The sequence below is a fragment of the Aotus nancymaae genome, unplaced genomic scaffold, assembly GCF_030222135.1.
Source record: "Aotus nancymaae isolate 86718 unplaced genomic scaffold, 86718_ANA_hifiasm-v0.15.2.pri h1tg000102l, whole genome shotgun sequence".
Taxonomy (NCBI): Eukaryota; Metazoa; Chordata; class Mammalia; order Primates; family Aotidae; genus Aotus; species Aotus nancymaae.
Window position 1 is genome coordinate 2027488 of NW_026988517.1, and position 15112 is coordinate 2042599.

General features: G+C 41.9%; 1 protein-coding gene across 1 annotated transcript in view; it reads right to left on the minus strand.

The window, feature by feature from the left end:
* LOC135272041 (electrogenic sodium bicarbonate cotransporter 4-like) overlaps positions 1 to 14654 on the minus strand; it is a 57033-nt gene extending 42379 nt beyond the window's left edge. The window contains exons 1-3 of the mRNA XM_064370180.1: positions 14323 to 14654; positions 10689 to 10849; positions 9705 to 9857 (exon numbers count right to left, since the gene is read on the minus strand). Of these exons, the coding sequence (XP_064226250.1) occupies positions 9705 to 9857; positions 10689 to 10849; positions 14323 to 14330 (322 nt within the window). The 5' untranslated portion in view covers positions 14331 to 14654. The remainder of the gene's footprint in view (positions 1 to 9704; positions 9858 to 10688; positions 10850 to 14322) is intronic.
* Between the last annotated feature and the right edge of the window lie 458 nt (positions 14655 to 15112).

Below are 15112 nucleotides of genomic sequence, written 5' to 3' on the forward strand. Positions count from 1 at the left end.
AACAACCTCACACAGCCAAGAAGTAATTATTATCATACCCAGGCTATCTGAAAATATCTTGATTTTAGACACATTTAATTAACAGCTTGACATGGCACTGAATTTTAGACTTATTTCCATTTTCTCCCCGAAGTTTGAAGGTATGACATCTAACTTCCAGTACTGCTGTGAAAAGTCTGGGGACATGATATGCTTACCAATCCTTGTGAGTAATTTGATATTTTTTTAATTTTGCATCCTTCAAAAGATCTCTCTTTGTCTCTGGTATTCGGAAATGTCCTCATGATTTTCTTTGATGTGGATCTAATTTCAACCATTGACCTAGGTACTAAGTGAACTGTTTCAAACTGGAAACTTATGCCTTGGCACATTTTCTTGAGTTAATTATCTCATGTATATCCTCTCAATTTCCATTTTCTCTTTCTTAAACTCCTATTGTTTGAATAATAGGAGTTATTATCCTCTTTGATTTGACCTGAAGTTTTCCCATCTTATTTCCTAATTTCTTTCACTTAATCTTTTCATCTTGCTTCCCTAGAAAATTTCTAAACTTTATATTACAATCCTTTTATTTATATATCAGAAACTGTTGAGCAATTCTTATATACCAGGCACTGTAAAATATTTGTTTCCTGTAAAAAGACAATTCATTGCATATATCTACTATATTTGGTTTTGGTTTTCTGAATCTTTCCATTAATTTGATTTTCATTTTTTCTTCTTTCATCTGTACCCACTTGCTAGGCCCACACTCATTCCCACTTTTCTTCTACTAATGCATTTAATAATTTATGAATCTGTTACTTCGGCACTACTTGTCCTCTCCTATTAGCCCCCTATTCCAACCTGCTATAGGTTTCCCATCAGGTGGTAACCCCACTTCATTCTTTGAGACTTCTTTCCTAATTTTCACTGGGTCTGAATCAGAACTTCATCAGTAATTTTTCAGCCCTCAACCTTCACTTTCCTTACGGTTAATTTCGCACTGAAGTTCATTATTGTTACCTTTTTTTTGCATGGTTGCCATCAAGAAGCATGCTTTTCTTTGTTATTAACAAAAGCCAGTAATTAGCAACCATTTAACTTGTATGTTTTGAAGGAAATAAACAATTTCACATCATAATTTTTCTGACATTTGATAAATCAAGGAGACTTCTTAGAGCCCTTCCAATTCTTAAGGTGATTTTGAGATTTCTGCTCTAGATTTCTACCCACTGGCTCATGGATCTGATCATTTGAGTTCTGTGATTGAAGCATCACTTTCTAATCTGGCCACTTCTGCAGAGTCAGAAACTGGCATCAAAATAACACATAGCCTTCCAGATTCATGCAGGTTTCTCATTACATAAATTTTTACAACTTTCTCTGCAGGAGCAAATTATTGCACACTATATTTTATTTTCTACCTATTCAAATATGTTTCCAATTATTCATTTATATTCATTCATGTATTCCAATTATTCATTCAGTAGGGGTGTGTGTGTGTGTGTGTGTGTGTGTGTGTGTGTGATGTTAAATGACTGAAAAGTAATGCATACAAAGTTTAGCCTTAAAATGTTGTTTTATATCTGTTATACATCTGAAATGAGCTGTCAGCCTTAATTTTCCATGACTAACCAGTTTAGAAACCCTTCCATCCCTGTGTTTTATTTACCCTTTCATTGATGGGTTCTTATATGTATTTTTTCCGTCCAACTGCTAGTTTGGACTTGTCTCAACAGCTCCTAAACTGGATGCTACTGAAAGTAACTTTCATTGAAAACTTTGAGATCTATTTCTCACAGGTCAGAAGCTGAATTCTACATAGTAGAATGATATGCTAAAGTGACAGGTCAGCGACTTGGTTCTCTCCTAAGCAGACCTTGTTCTTTTGCTTTTGATCTAGAAGGCATTCATTTTACTATAAATACTCATGAGCAGATATAAAACAATATTGAGTGGCTATTTTTATTCTTTTTTCTATTTATTTTATCCAAATCTGTAACACTTTGAGTAAAACGGGGAAATAAAAATGCAATGTCTTAGTATTTTTTACTTTTGGTTTCCTTTCCTTTGCTATTTGAGGATAAAATAAAATCATCTATGTGAAATAACTTTGTAAACTTGAAAAATTCTACATAAATGTAAGAAACTGTTAACTTGTCAGATATTAAATGTAAAGTTAATATCTGGTATTTTCCCAACCAACTTGTAGTCTGACAAATAATGTCCTCCAGAGAAGTAAAAATAATCGAGTCCAAACTTACTGTGTTTGGAGAAAGAGAAAACATTGCAATCTTAATAAATGTTTAAAAAGATCTAACTCTATGCTCCCTACAAGAAACTCGCATTAGCTATAAGGAAACATATAGGCTAAATATGAAAGTATAGAATAAGATTTTCCATTAAAAAGGTAACCAAAGAAGAGCATAGGTGTCTATACACATATCAAACAAAATTACAGAACAGAGGCCTTGGAGGCAACACCACACATCTACAACCATCTGATCTTTAACAATCTGACAAAAACAAGCAATGGGAAAAGGATTCCCTATTTAATAAATGGTTTTGGAAAAACTGGCTAGCAGTTTGCAGAAAGCAGAAACCAGGCCACTTCCTGACACCTTACACTAAAATCAACTCCAGATGGATTAAAGACTTAAACATAATACCTAACACCATGAAAACCCTAGAAGAAAACCTAGGCAAAACCATTCAGGACATAGGAATAGGCAAGGACTTCATGACCGAAACACCAAAAGCATTGGCAATAAAAGCCAAAATAGACAAATGGGACCTAATTAAACTCCAGAGCTTCTGTACAGCAAAAGAAACAATCATTAGAGTGAACCCACAACCAACAGAATGGGAAAAAATTTTTGCAATCTACCCATCTGACAAAGAGCTAATATCCAGAATCTACAAAGAACTAAAACAGATTTACAAGAAACAAACAAACCCATCTAAAAGTAGAAGACATGAACAGACATTTTTCAAAAGAAGGCATATATGAGGCCAACAAACATATCAAAAATGCTCATTATCACTGATTATTAGAGAAATGCAAATGAAAACCATATTGAGATACCACCTCATGCCAGTTAGAATGGTGATCATTAAAAAATCTGGAGACAACAGATGTTGGAGAGGATGCGGAGAAATAGGAACACTTTTACACTGTTGGTGAGAGTATAAACTAGTTCAACCATTGTGGAAGACAGTGTGGCGATTCCTGAAGTACCTAGAAATAGAAATTCCATTTGACGCAGCAATCCCATTACTGGGTATATACCCAAAGGATTATGAAGCATTCTATTATAAAGACACATGCACATGTATGTTCATAGTGGCACTGTTTACAACAGCAAAGACCTGGAACCAACCCAAATGCCCATCGACGATAGACTGGACAAGGAAAATGTGGCACATGTACACCATGGAATACTACGTGGCCATAAAAAATGATGAGTTCGTTTCCTTTGTAGGAATATGGATGAATTTGGAAACCATCCTTCTCAGCAAACTGACACAAGAACAGAAAATTACACACCACATATTTCTCATAGGCAGGTATTAAACAATGAGAACACGTGGACACAGGGAGGGGAGCATCACACACTGGGGTCTGTTGTGGGGGGCCAAGGAAGGTCAGCAGGGGGTTGGAGAGGTCGGGGAGGGATAACATGGGGAGAAATGCCAGATGTGGGTGACAGGGAGATGGAGGCAGCAAATCATATTGCCATGTGTGTACCTACACAACAATCCTGCATGATCTGTACATGTACCCCAGAACCTAAAGTACAATTAAAAAAGACAAAACACAAAAACATAGACTTTAAGTCAAAAATTGTCACAAGAGATAAAGAAGGCCATTACATAATTACAAAGGTTTCAATTCATCAAGAGGATATAACTATTATAATGTATATGCAGCCAACACTGAAGCACCTAAGTACATAAGGCAAATATTACCAGATCTGCAGGGAGACAGATGGCAATACAGTAATAGTAGACAGAAAACTAAGACCCAGTCGACTTAAACAACACTATAGACCAAATGAACCTATCAAATATAAACCTAACATTTCAATGAACTGCAACAGAATATATGCTCTTTTCAAATGGACATAAAATATTTTCTAGGATAGATCCTATGTTAGACTACAAAACAAGTCTTAACAAATTTAAGAAGACTGAAATAATATTAAACATCCTTTCCACTCACAATATTAAATTTAAATTAGAATTCAGTAACAGGAGGAAATTCAGAAATTTACAAATATGTAGAAATTAAACAACACACTCCTGAATACTGAATCAGAGAAGGAACCCAAAACAGAAAATGAAAAAGCATCTTTTTTTTTTTTTTGAGATGGAGTTTATTTTAAGGATATCACAAATAATACAGAAGAAAAAATGCAGAGGATGAGGTATAGAAGGAGTACACAGCTTCCATGCCCTCCCCAGGTGCATCCTCCTCCCCAGGTGCATCCTCCTCCCCAGGTGCACCCTCCTCCCCACATGCACCCTCCTTCCCACGTGCACACTCCTCCCCACATGCACACTCCCCCCCACGTGCAACCTCTTTCCCACATGCACACTCCTCCCCACGTGCACCCTCCTCCTGGAACCTCCATATGTTCCACTACCTGGAAGCTCTCTGAACCAGGTTCTTGAGTTTTTATGGAGGCTTCACATGAGCATGACTGATTAAGTCACTGGCTATTGGTGATCAACTTAACCTTCAGTCCCCTCTCCTCTTCCCAGATGTGAGGAGGAAAGGAGTGGGAGGCCGAGGTGGGCGTATCACCTGAGGTCAGGAGTTTAAGACTAGCCTGGACAACATGGTGAAACCCATCTCTACTAAAAATACACAAATTAGCCAGGTGTGGCAGTGTGCACCTGTAATCCCAGCTACTCAGGAGGCTGAGCAGAGAATCACTTGAACCCAGGAGGCAGAGGTTGCAGTTAGCCGAGATGGCACCACTGCACTCCAGGCTGAGGGACAAGAGCAAAACTTTATCTCAAAAAAAAAAAAAAAATCTTAGGAACAACATATCTATTAAATTCAACACAACATTCCCCACTAAATGTACCAGAAGTGAGAGTTCCAAGTTGCTAAATATATCAGTTACATTTTATGGAGATTGAAAGATGGACACCTCTTACCGACGGGAGAATGCCACCAAACTGTACAAGTGATTAGCTTTGATTTCTAAGGGGCAAATAAACAGATGTATAGAGTTTTCTTGCCTAGATCACTTGTCTTAGAGCACAAGACTTTCCAGAATCCTGATTTTCAGAATGTGGCTGAGACATGTCAGCGCCATTTTTATCAGAAGTGAGTTCTTAGCAGAGATAAAAATTGTTCCTTTTCTTCTTTTTAGAGACGGGGTCTCGCTATGTTGCCCAGGCTGGAGTGCAGTGGCTGTTCACAGTCATGATCCCACTACTGATCAGCACGGGAGTTTTGACCTGCTCCATTTCTGACCTGGGCCAGTTCACCCCCGCTTAGGCAACCTGGTGGTCCCCTGCTCCTGGGAGGTCACCATATTGATGCCGCACTTAGTGCGGACACCCGATAGGCATAGTGCACTGCAGCCCAGAACTCCTGGACTCAAGCGATCCTCCCACCTCAGTCTCCCAAGTAGCTGGGACTATAGGCACCTGCCACCGCACCTGGCAAAATTGTTTCTTTTCTATTTTTATTTCTAAGAGGAATTAGAGTTAGAGCCAGAGAGAGCTATTTAAAGAAAAGGATGGGGAGCCAGTCCAAGGAATGTTAAACTGAAGTCCATAGACAGAATCTAGGAAGTTTGTAAACACTTGGAAATCATTTGAAAAATGTTTATTTGAGTGTGCTTTTTCTCTGGAAAAAGAGTTCATAAATCTCTTCAACTATTTGGAAGAGTTTTGGCATTGACAAAACTAACCCTAACCACCACCACCACGCAATCAAGCCACAACACTGAGGCCCTGATAGAGAAATTATGTGACTGAGGCCATGCAGGTAGTCAGTGGCAGAGACCAGGGTAAAGACAGCCAGATGGTGTGCTTGGTAAAGAAGTTAGAAGTTTTTAACTCTCAGGCTAGGGGTCTTCCTGTTACATGAAGCCAGAGTAGAATAATTACATGCAGGAATAGAAATTACATTTACATACATATACATATGTATTTTGAGACAGAATCTTGCTCTGTCACCCAGAGTGGAGTGCAGTGGCATAATCTCAGCTCACTGCAATCTCCACCTCCTGGTTTCAAGTGATTCTCCTACCTCAACTTCCCCAGTAGCTGGGACTACAGGCACCCACAACCACGCCCAGCTAATTTTTGTATTTTTAGTAGAGAAGGGGTTTCTCCATGTTGGTCAGGCTGATCTCGAACTCTTGACCTCAGGTGATTTGCCCGCCTTGGTCTCCCAAAGTGCTGGGATTACAGGAGTGAGCCACCATGCCCCACTAGAATCTGGGTTCTTTTGCTGAGTGTACAAGGCCCTCTTTTCTCTGACCTTCTCTTCCCCTTAACTCCTGCACTTCCTGTAAACTGAACTGATGTTCTTTACCTCCAGCTCCTTCTCTTCCCTCCCCCAACCTGCTATTTGTTTCCTTTGTTTAGAACCCCCTCTTCCTCCTCCTTGCTCCTGGAAAACTTCTGTTTATGCTCCAAGACTCAGTCAGCATCTCCTCTTCTCTGATCCTTCTCCTGTCCCCTGTGTTCTGCATGCTGGGCCACCTCAGGGCAGGTGACCACCTTGAATATGACCTGGTTCACACAAAGCTGTAACCATCCACTCATGCCTCTTGTCCCAGTGGTTCCCCACCCCCGAGCAGTGTCAGTAGGGAGGTGACCTCATATACAATGACAACTGAGTGGAAGGTCTTCCCGAAGCCACTGTCTACCCACTGAACATTCACTGGGCATCCCTATGTGGAATAACCAGGCCAGGGGAGACTAAGTGGACTTGGGCCATCAGGACAGACAGAGAAGACTGCAGAAAACACCTGCTATGGCCAAGGCCATGGGCAGGGGCTGCACTGCCCCCAAGTCACTCCTCGGGCATGGATGGGGCACAGCACTGGGCTGCACTTGTTAACATCTTGACATTTCAGCAAAAGTACCAGAAGGAAAATAGTCCTTCACTGCTTTTTCTTTTTCTCTTCATTTTCTAAGTTGGCTCCTTTCTTTCCTCCAGCTTGCCTGTCTGTGTATCCCTGAAAAGCTGTGTAAAAAGCCTGTCTGTGACCTCTCACCTCAAACCACCACCCCACACCATCCATGCCCAGCAAAAAGGGGCCATGACTCCGCCCACATTTCTTCTTCATGTGGTGGTACGAGACTGCCACCCAGTGATGGGAATGCTGCCTGACTGAACTGAAGGAAAGGACCTTGCTTTTTTTTTTTTTAATTCTGTTTCCGGGAAAGTTTTTCACCAAAAAAACAGGGTTAATGTCAGTTTGGTGAAGATGAAGATAAAAACTGAGATAAAAATGCCTAGAACATGGAAGTGGGTATTGATTACATCAGGATGTGACTGAGAGCCTCATTTTTCAGAGGAATGACCTGAATACTAACGTAGTAAATGAGGCCCTGACAGCAGCCTGGGTTTAGAGTGAAAGTTAGGCTTCTCCTGATACATGCCCTGAGAATTCTTGGCAGATCCTGGGCTTTGTCTCCCCCACCTATGGCAATGTGGCCATGTCACAGATGCCACAGCCTAAACAAAGCTGCCACAGAGGGGCAGAGCACACACTCTGCTGCATCCACAGGTCCTCCGTGGAGTGGTGTAGACTCAGACCAGCACCAGGACTCTGGCCAGGACTGAGAGGAGAATCAGAATGGACTTGGCTTCAACAGTCTTTCTGGTATAGCAAAGTCTCAACTAAATAAAACTGGGCTACGAGACATGTCTCTTCCCCTTTCAGGAAGAATTTTTTTTTTTTTTTTTCATTTAAGCAAGTCAATAGTCTGAACAAGATTATAGGCTGGGTGCAATAGCTCATGTCTGTAATTCCAGCACTTTGGGAGGCTGAGGCAGGTGGATCACCTGAGGTCAGGAGTTCGAGATCAGCCTGACCAACATGGTGAAACTCTGTTTCTACTAAAAATACAAAAATTAGCCAGGTGTGGTGGTGGGCACCTGTAGTCCCAGCTACTTGGGTGGCTGACGCAGGAGAATCGCTTGAATCCAGGAGGCAGAAAATGCAGTGAGCCAAGATTGTGCCACTGCACTCCAGCCTGGGTGACAGAGTGAGACTCCATTTAAAAAAACAAAAAAAAATTACAGAGAGAATATCTGTACTGTTGAAAGTGAGATAGTTACACAATTGATTAAATGGGTACAAAGTGTAGTAGACTGCTTGGGTTCATCCCTGATTCTACCACTTACTGGCTGTGTGACCTTAGGCAAGCTACTTAAATTCTCTGTGCCTCAGGTGTCTCATCTGTAAAATGGGGACAAGAACTGTACCTACACACCACAGTGTTTTTGTGAGGATGAAGTGAGTTAAAACAGGAAGAGCACTCAGAATAGTGCCCAGAATGTGGTAAGTGCTGAGTATGTAACTATTGTTATTATGGTATGTTAAACACTTCCCATTGTTTATTGGGGGATTTTTTGAGACAAGGTCTTGCTCGCTCACCCAGGCTGGAGTGCTATGGCATGATCTCAGCACACTGCAACCTCTGTCTCCTGGGTTCAAGTGATCCTCCCCACTCAGCCTCCTGATTAGCTGAGACTACAGGTGTGTGGCACCACACCTGGCTAATTTTTTGTAGAGGTGGAGTTTATGCCATGGGGTTTTGTAAAGATGGGGTTAAACCATAGAGTTTATGTATTTCTTGTAGAGATTGTGTGTATGCCATGTTGCCCAGGCTGGTCACAAACTCCTGAGCTCAAGCCATCCACCCACCTTGGACTCTCAAAGTACTGGGATTACAGGTGTATGCCACCATGCCCAGGTCACTTCCCATTTTTAAGTAATTCATTTAAAGAGGTTCCTCAGTGTTTTTAATTTAGCAACTTAGCTCTGGTTACTGTGTTTGTCTGACAGGCTCAGCAGGGCTAATGTCTCTGGGCATCTAGGCTCAAATAGGATAGTGGAGTGTTGGATATTTCAGATGTGTGCATGGAACAATCCACCCTCTCTAAATGGTCCCAGATCCTGTTAATCAGAGTGACATCAGCCACCCGGTCTACAAGCCCTGGCACTCTTGAGATAAGCCCAGCCCCTTCTATCACCCTGTTGTGTTCCATTTTCTGCTGAGGCTCTTGACCTCTCCAGGGGGTTTGATGTGAAACTTTTGGGTCTTTTGAATAAGCAAGCCATCTCTACCAGCATTTCCCAATGCTGTGTGACATGGGAATCTCCTGGGGTATGTTCTAACCTCTCTCTCCTTTCCTAGGCCATACCCCAGACCAACCGACTCCAATTCTCCAGGATGGGGCCAAGGCATTAGGACACATCTCAAGCCCCAAAATGATTTACAATGTGCAGCCCTGGCTGAGAACCAACTCTCTTCCTAGAAAGTGTTCTGCTCTGGTGGTGGGAACAACATGGGAGTGTGGCTGGGATCCCTGCAGGCCTGCCAGAGAAGGAGGCTGAGGGATCCCCAAACATCAGAATTTCTCCAGAAACTCCCAGCCCCTAAAGTGGGCTCACCTGGATAACAGGGCCTGATACTTGGCCCTGCATGTCCCATGCCCAGCAGCGTAAACCCCAACTCACTTGTGGTGGAGACTGACTTCCCAGTGTCGACTAAGGAGCAGTGGATGGGCTTCTTGGTTTGGTGACGGTGCCTCCTCAGGAGGACGTAACTGACCCTCTCCCAGAGCTCTGGCCACAGGAGACCATCCTCAATCTGCTTCTCAATGACATCATCTGCATGGAAAACAAACATACTTCGTCCCTGTGGACAGAACATCCCCAGGGTGTGGGGGTGTTCAGTTTCACCTGTTATGAGTGGAATTAAATGTGAGTTGGAGGTGTCAGCGGGAGTGTGGAAATACTTCTGGCTTTGCCACTAACTGTGGAAAACTGGGTGCATCACCAACTCTTGGCCTCCTGTTCAAGGGCGCATGCATGTCTGTGTGTGTGTGTGTGTGTGTCTGTGTGTGTGTGTATGTAAGACTCTGCTCTGTCAATGTTCTTATGAAAAGTAAAATAAACAGTCCATACGAAATTGCCCTAGGAAGCATAAAGGTATTGTGTTCAATGATTTTAGTCCTAAAATGAATTCTTTTTAGAAAAGCATTTTGGGTAAAATACTTCTGGAAAAACCCAATGTGCTGGAACAAAACTGACAAAAATTTTTAGAGGCGTTAAGGCAAGCTACCTCCTCCCTTTGACACACCATTAAATGATAGCTAATTTCCTAAAGAAGATAATGACCCATTTTACCCTGAAAAGAAACAGGTTGTCATGGCAAGAGGTGTCTCTGACCATGCCAAGAGGCCCTCTCCCCTTTTGCTACATTTCTGGATAGCATTTTGGAGGATGGTCTTTTCCTCTCTGCTGGAGGTCTCTGTGGAACTGAAACTTGGGGCAGCTTTGATTCTGCCCTGGGAGCAACAGAGTCAAAGCTGGTCTCTGCAGAATCAGGTGTCAGAGATGGGCCAGTCACACAGGCTCGAGGGCAGGCACGAGGTCAGGGGAGCTGCCCTGGTTTGCAAGGAACCACAGGAGAGATGCACACAGTGGCCCCTGCCTCACCTATGATCTGTGGTAAGGAGCCACTGTCCAAATCCAGCAGCACCGTCCCCGTCTGCAGGCAGGTACAGAGCTCAAAGAGGCTGTGCAGGGAGAGCGTGGACACATGGGGCTTGCTCCAGCATTCGCCGCCTTCCTCTACCGTTTCTTCAAACTTTATCCACCTAGAAGGGTAAGGATGGGGCTCAGTGTGACCAGGGCCCTCAGGAGGAAGCCCCACCTGGGTCTCCCCAAGAGAGTGGTATCATGTGGGGTCATGCTATGTATGTGGTTATGGTGTTGGTCCTAGACTCACAGGCAGAGGATCTCTTGGGGATGCCCTCATTTGTCCCCCACTTCTGATGCTGTCATGTTAAGGACAGAGTGGCATCCAGAGAATGACTATACAAGGGCACAAGGGATCTTCTGGGAGTGATGGAAATATTCTAAAATTGGATTATGGTGACGGTTGCATAATTCCATACATTTACTAAAAATCATTTACCAGTACACTTAACAATGAGAGAATTTTAAGTTATTCTAGAACAATAAAGCTGTTTTTTAAAAAAAGCCTCAACTGGAACCTGATTACCCCAGGCTGTTCACACATGAGTGTTCAGTGTGGTCTGCCAGGAGCAGAAAAAATATTCCCTGATGAAAAGTATTTCTCTCTGAGTTTCTCTGCAAGGTCTGAGGTTTCCATGCTTTTCACTCTTTTCCCTCTGAAAGTTCATGTAAAAATCCACAGGCCATCCGGGGAAGGAAAGAAATTAAATCAATGATGTGTAGTGATCTGTCCTTTCTAGAAGCCTTGGAATCATAGGCTGGAGTGGAGGTGTGCAAGAAGAAAGACCTCAGAGAGTTCCCCTTTGTAAGATGTCAACCAACCACAAATGCATGAGTAGCTCCAATCTATTTTAACTGAAATCCCAAGGGAGGACTTTTATACCATGACTATCTAACTCTAAAGATCCTCTTAAAAAAGAAAAGTATCAGAATGGTTGAGGTACATTCAAAAATGAAGAGAAATGGGGATGGCTTAGCACATGAAAAAACTTGTGGAGAAGCTTCAATAATTAAAGCAGTGTGATTACAGGTCAGATATAGACAAGGGACCAATGGCGCAACAGTCCAGAAACAGACCTGCATATCTATGGGAATTCAGGTTTTTTTTGAGACAGAGTCTCACCCAAGTTGGAGTGCAGTGGCATGATTTCAGCTCACTGCAACCTCGACCACCTGGGCTCAGGCAATCTACCTACCTCAGCCTCCCAAGTAGCTGGGACTACATGCACATGCCCTCACGCCTGGCTAATTTTTGTATTTTTTGTAGAGACGGGGTTTCTTCATGTTGCCCAGGCTGGTCTTGAACTCTTGGGCTTAAGTCATCAGCCCACCTTGGCCTCCCAAAGTGCTAGGATTACAGGCATGTATCACCATGCCCATCACGGAATTTGGGTTTTGATGAAGGAGTTGCTTAAAGACAACCAACCTAAAAATAGAAAGTTAAATCTCTACTTTTCACCAAACACAATACTAAGTTCTTCATGGATTAAAGTCTAAACATAAAAATAAATCTATAAGCAAAAATGCAAATGTACTAGAAGAGACTATAGGAGAGTATTCTTATATTCTTGGAGAATATTGTAGAGAAAGACTTCCTAAACAAGGTATAAAACCATAAAGAAAAAAAAAGGGACAGATTTGATTACCCAAAACTAAAATAAATGAAAACTTCTGTATAGTAAATAACATATAAATCAAGTTCAAAGAAAAGTAATGTACTGAGAAAAATATCTGCAACACAAGAAAGCATCAAAAGACTACTATTTATAATACAACAATGCTCCTTTGAATTCATAAGATTATCCAATTAACTCAAATTATCCTATAGAAAGTAAACAATTCTGAGAAGAAATGAAGATGGCCAATACACATGTGAAAATATGCTCAACTTTACCAGTAATCACGAACTTTTAAATTACTACAAATGAAATAATATTCTTCATTTCTTATACTAGCATCAGTTAAAAAGATCAACAACTTCCTGTGTCAGTGAAAATGTGGGAGATGGCCTCTCATCTCCTGCAGGTGTAATGACACAGCCTTCCTGGTGTGGGCAGCCTCTTTCAACATTCAGTGTGCATGCCTTTTGACCCGTGGTTCCATTTCTAGGAAATGATCACAGGAATATAATTACACTGCCACACCCTGAAATATGTATATGAGAATGCTCGATGAAGCTTTGTCTGTTAGGCTGAAGAACTGGAAATGACCAGGTTTTCAGTAGAAGTATGATTACATCAATTCTGTATGGTCATGCTGTGGAGTATTCCCCAGAGATAAATAAAAAATATGACGGTGAACTTACATACTGACAGGGCGGACACTACCATCCCATTTTATAAAAAAGAAAAACACACGTGTGTGTGTGCACAAGTGTCTGGAGAAAGCAAAAGTTTTGGAGGAATCCATGTCAAATGGTAAACAATGACTACTTTGAGCAGAGGAGTAGGATTGTTGTTTGGGCGGGATTTAAGACTTTCACTCTACTGAAACTAATTAGTGTAGCAAGAGTGCAGTCTGTTAGGCTGGGTGAGGTGGCTCATGACTGTGATTCCAGCACTTTGGGAGGTCCAGGTGGGTGGATTGCCTGAGTTCAGCAGCTCGAGACCAGCCTGGGCAACATGTTGAAACACTGACCCTACCAAAAAATACATAAAAATTAGCTGGGCATGGTGACACACAGCTATGGTCCCAGTTTCTTGGGAGGCTGAGGCAGGAGGATCACTTGAGCCTGGAAGGCAGAGGTTGCAGCAAGCCGATATTGCACCACTGCACTCCAGCCTGGGTGACAGAGTAAGACTCTAACTGAATTTTTTTTTTTTTTAAGAGTGCAGTCTATGAAGCAACACTATCAGGTTTTGAATACTAGCTCTATCATTTACTAGCTGAGAATCTCATGTAAGTTACTTAATCTCTCATCACCTTTGATTTCTTCAGTAATAATAATAGTGTACAGGAATTAGAGCAGTGACCAGCACATAAGATATACTCTGCTAATGTTAGCTATTAAGTTAAAAATAAAATTTTCAATGTTAGGAACAATAAAAAAGAAGAAAGTAAAGTCATTCAAAGCTCCTCCAAGCAGGAGGGGTTGATGTTTTGGTAACTGCCATTCTAGATGTCCCTGTGCATACATGCACACATGCCCAAGCTTGCATTAACTTTACATTAATGGCACCACAAGGACCATAAGGGCATAATATCTAATGGACATCTTTTCATGTCTATTAGTACTAACATCATTCTGAAGTCTTTCTAGTATTCCACTGTCTGAACATACCATAATTGATATGAACACTTCTCAATTGGTGGACATTTAGATTATTTCTAATTATTCTTTATTATCAATTAAGGCTGTTCTGAACATCCTTGGTCCCTGCTCAACAATTTTTCCAGGATAAACTCTCAGAAGTGGAATTGCTATGTCTGCACATTTTTACATTTATAACAAACATTACCAAACTGTTTTCCAGAAAGTTGGTGTCACTGACCACTGCTACCAATGAGATACTCCATTTCCCTAGTCTCCCAGACTCTGGTATTTTCATTCTTTTTCACCTTTGTTCATTTGGTGATTGAAAAATTATCTCACATTTGCATTTTTCTGATTGCTAGTGAGATTGAACATCTTTTCCTTTGTCAGATTTCCTCTTCACATAACTGTATATTTTGCATTATCGATGGTTAATATCTTCATTCCATACATTTATTTGAGACAAGTTAACCAGGCACCTGGTGCGACCCTGGGGGATCAGACAGACACAGGATGGGGAGGTTTAATTAGAGAAGGACTGGGAGGTAAAGAACTAAAACATTGGGGCTGGAGCCAGAGACCAGGCAGACAAGTCATAGCTGACCTTTCCATGGGAAAATCTGTTTGGGAAACATCATTTAAATTATGGCAGATCCAAGACTATGTGATGTCGAGAGTAAGATGTGTCTAAAGGGTATATTAACATAAGAGTTTACAAGGAATATACCGAAGGATAAGTCCAAATTTTTTGTCTGTTTGTTTGTTTTTGAGACAGAGTTTCACTCTCATCGCCCAGGCTGTAGTGCAATGGTGTGATCTTCGCTCTGCAACCTCTGCCTCCTGGGTTCAAGTGATTCTCCTGTCTCAGCCTCCTGAGTAGCTGGGATTACAGGCAGGCACCTGCCCCCAGACCCAGTTAATTTGTGTGTGTGTGTGTGTGTGTGTGTGTGTATTTTTAGTAAAGATGGGGTTTCACCGTGTTTGTCAGGCTGGTCTCGAACTCCTGATCTCAGATGATCCACCCACCTCGGCCTCTCAAAGTGCTGGGATTACAGACGTGAGCCACTGTGCCAGCCAGTCCAAATGTTTTAGTTGAGAGGATGCTCAACCTTTCTCCATGAGGACTGAC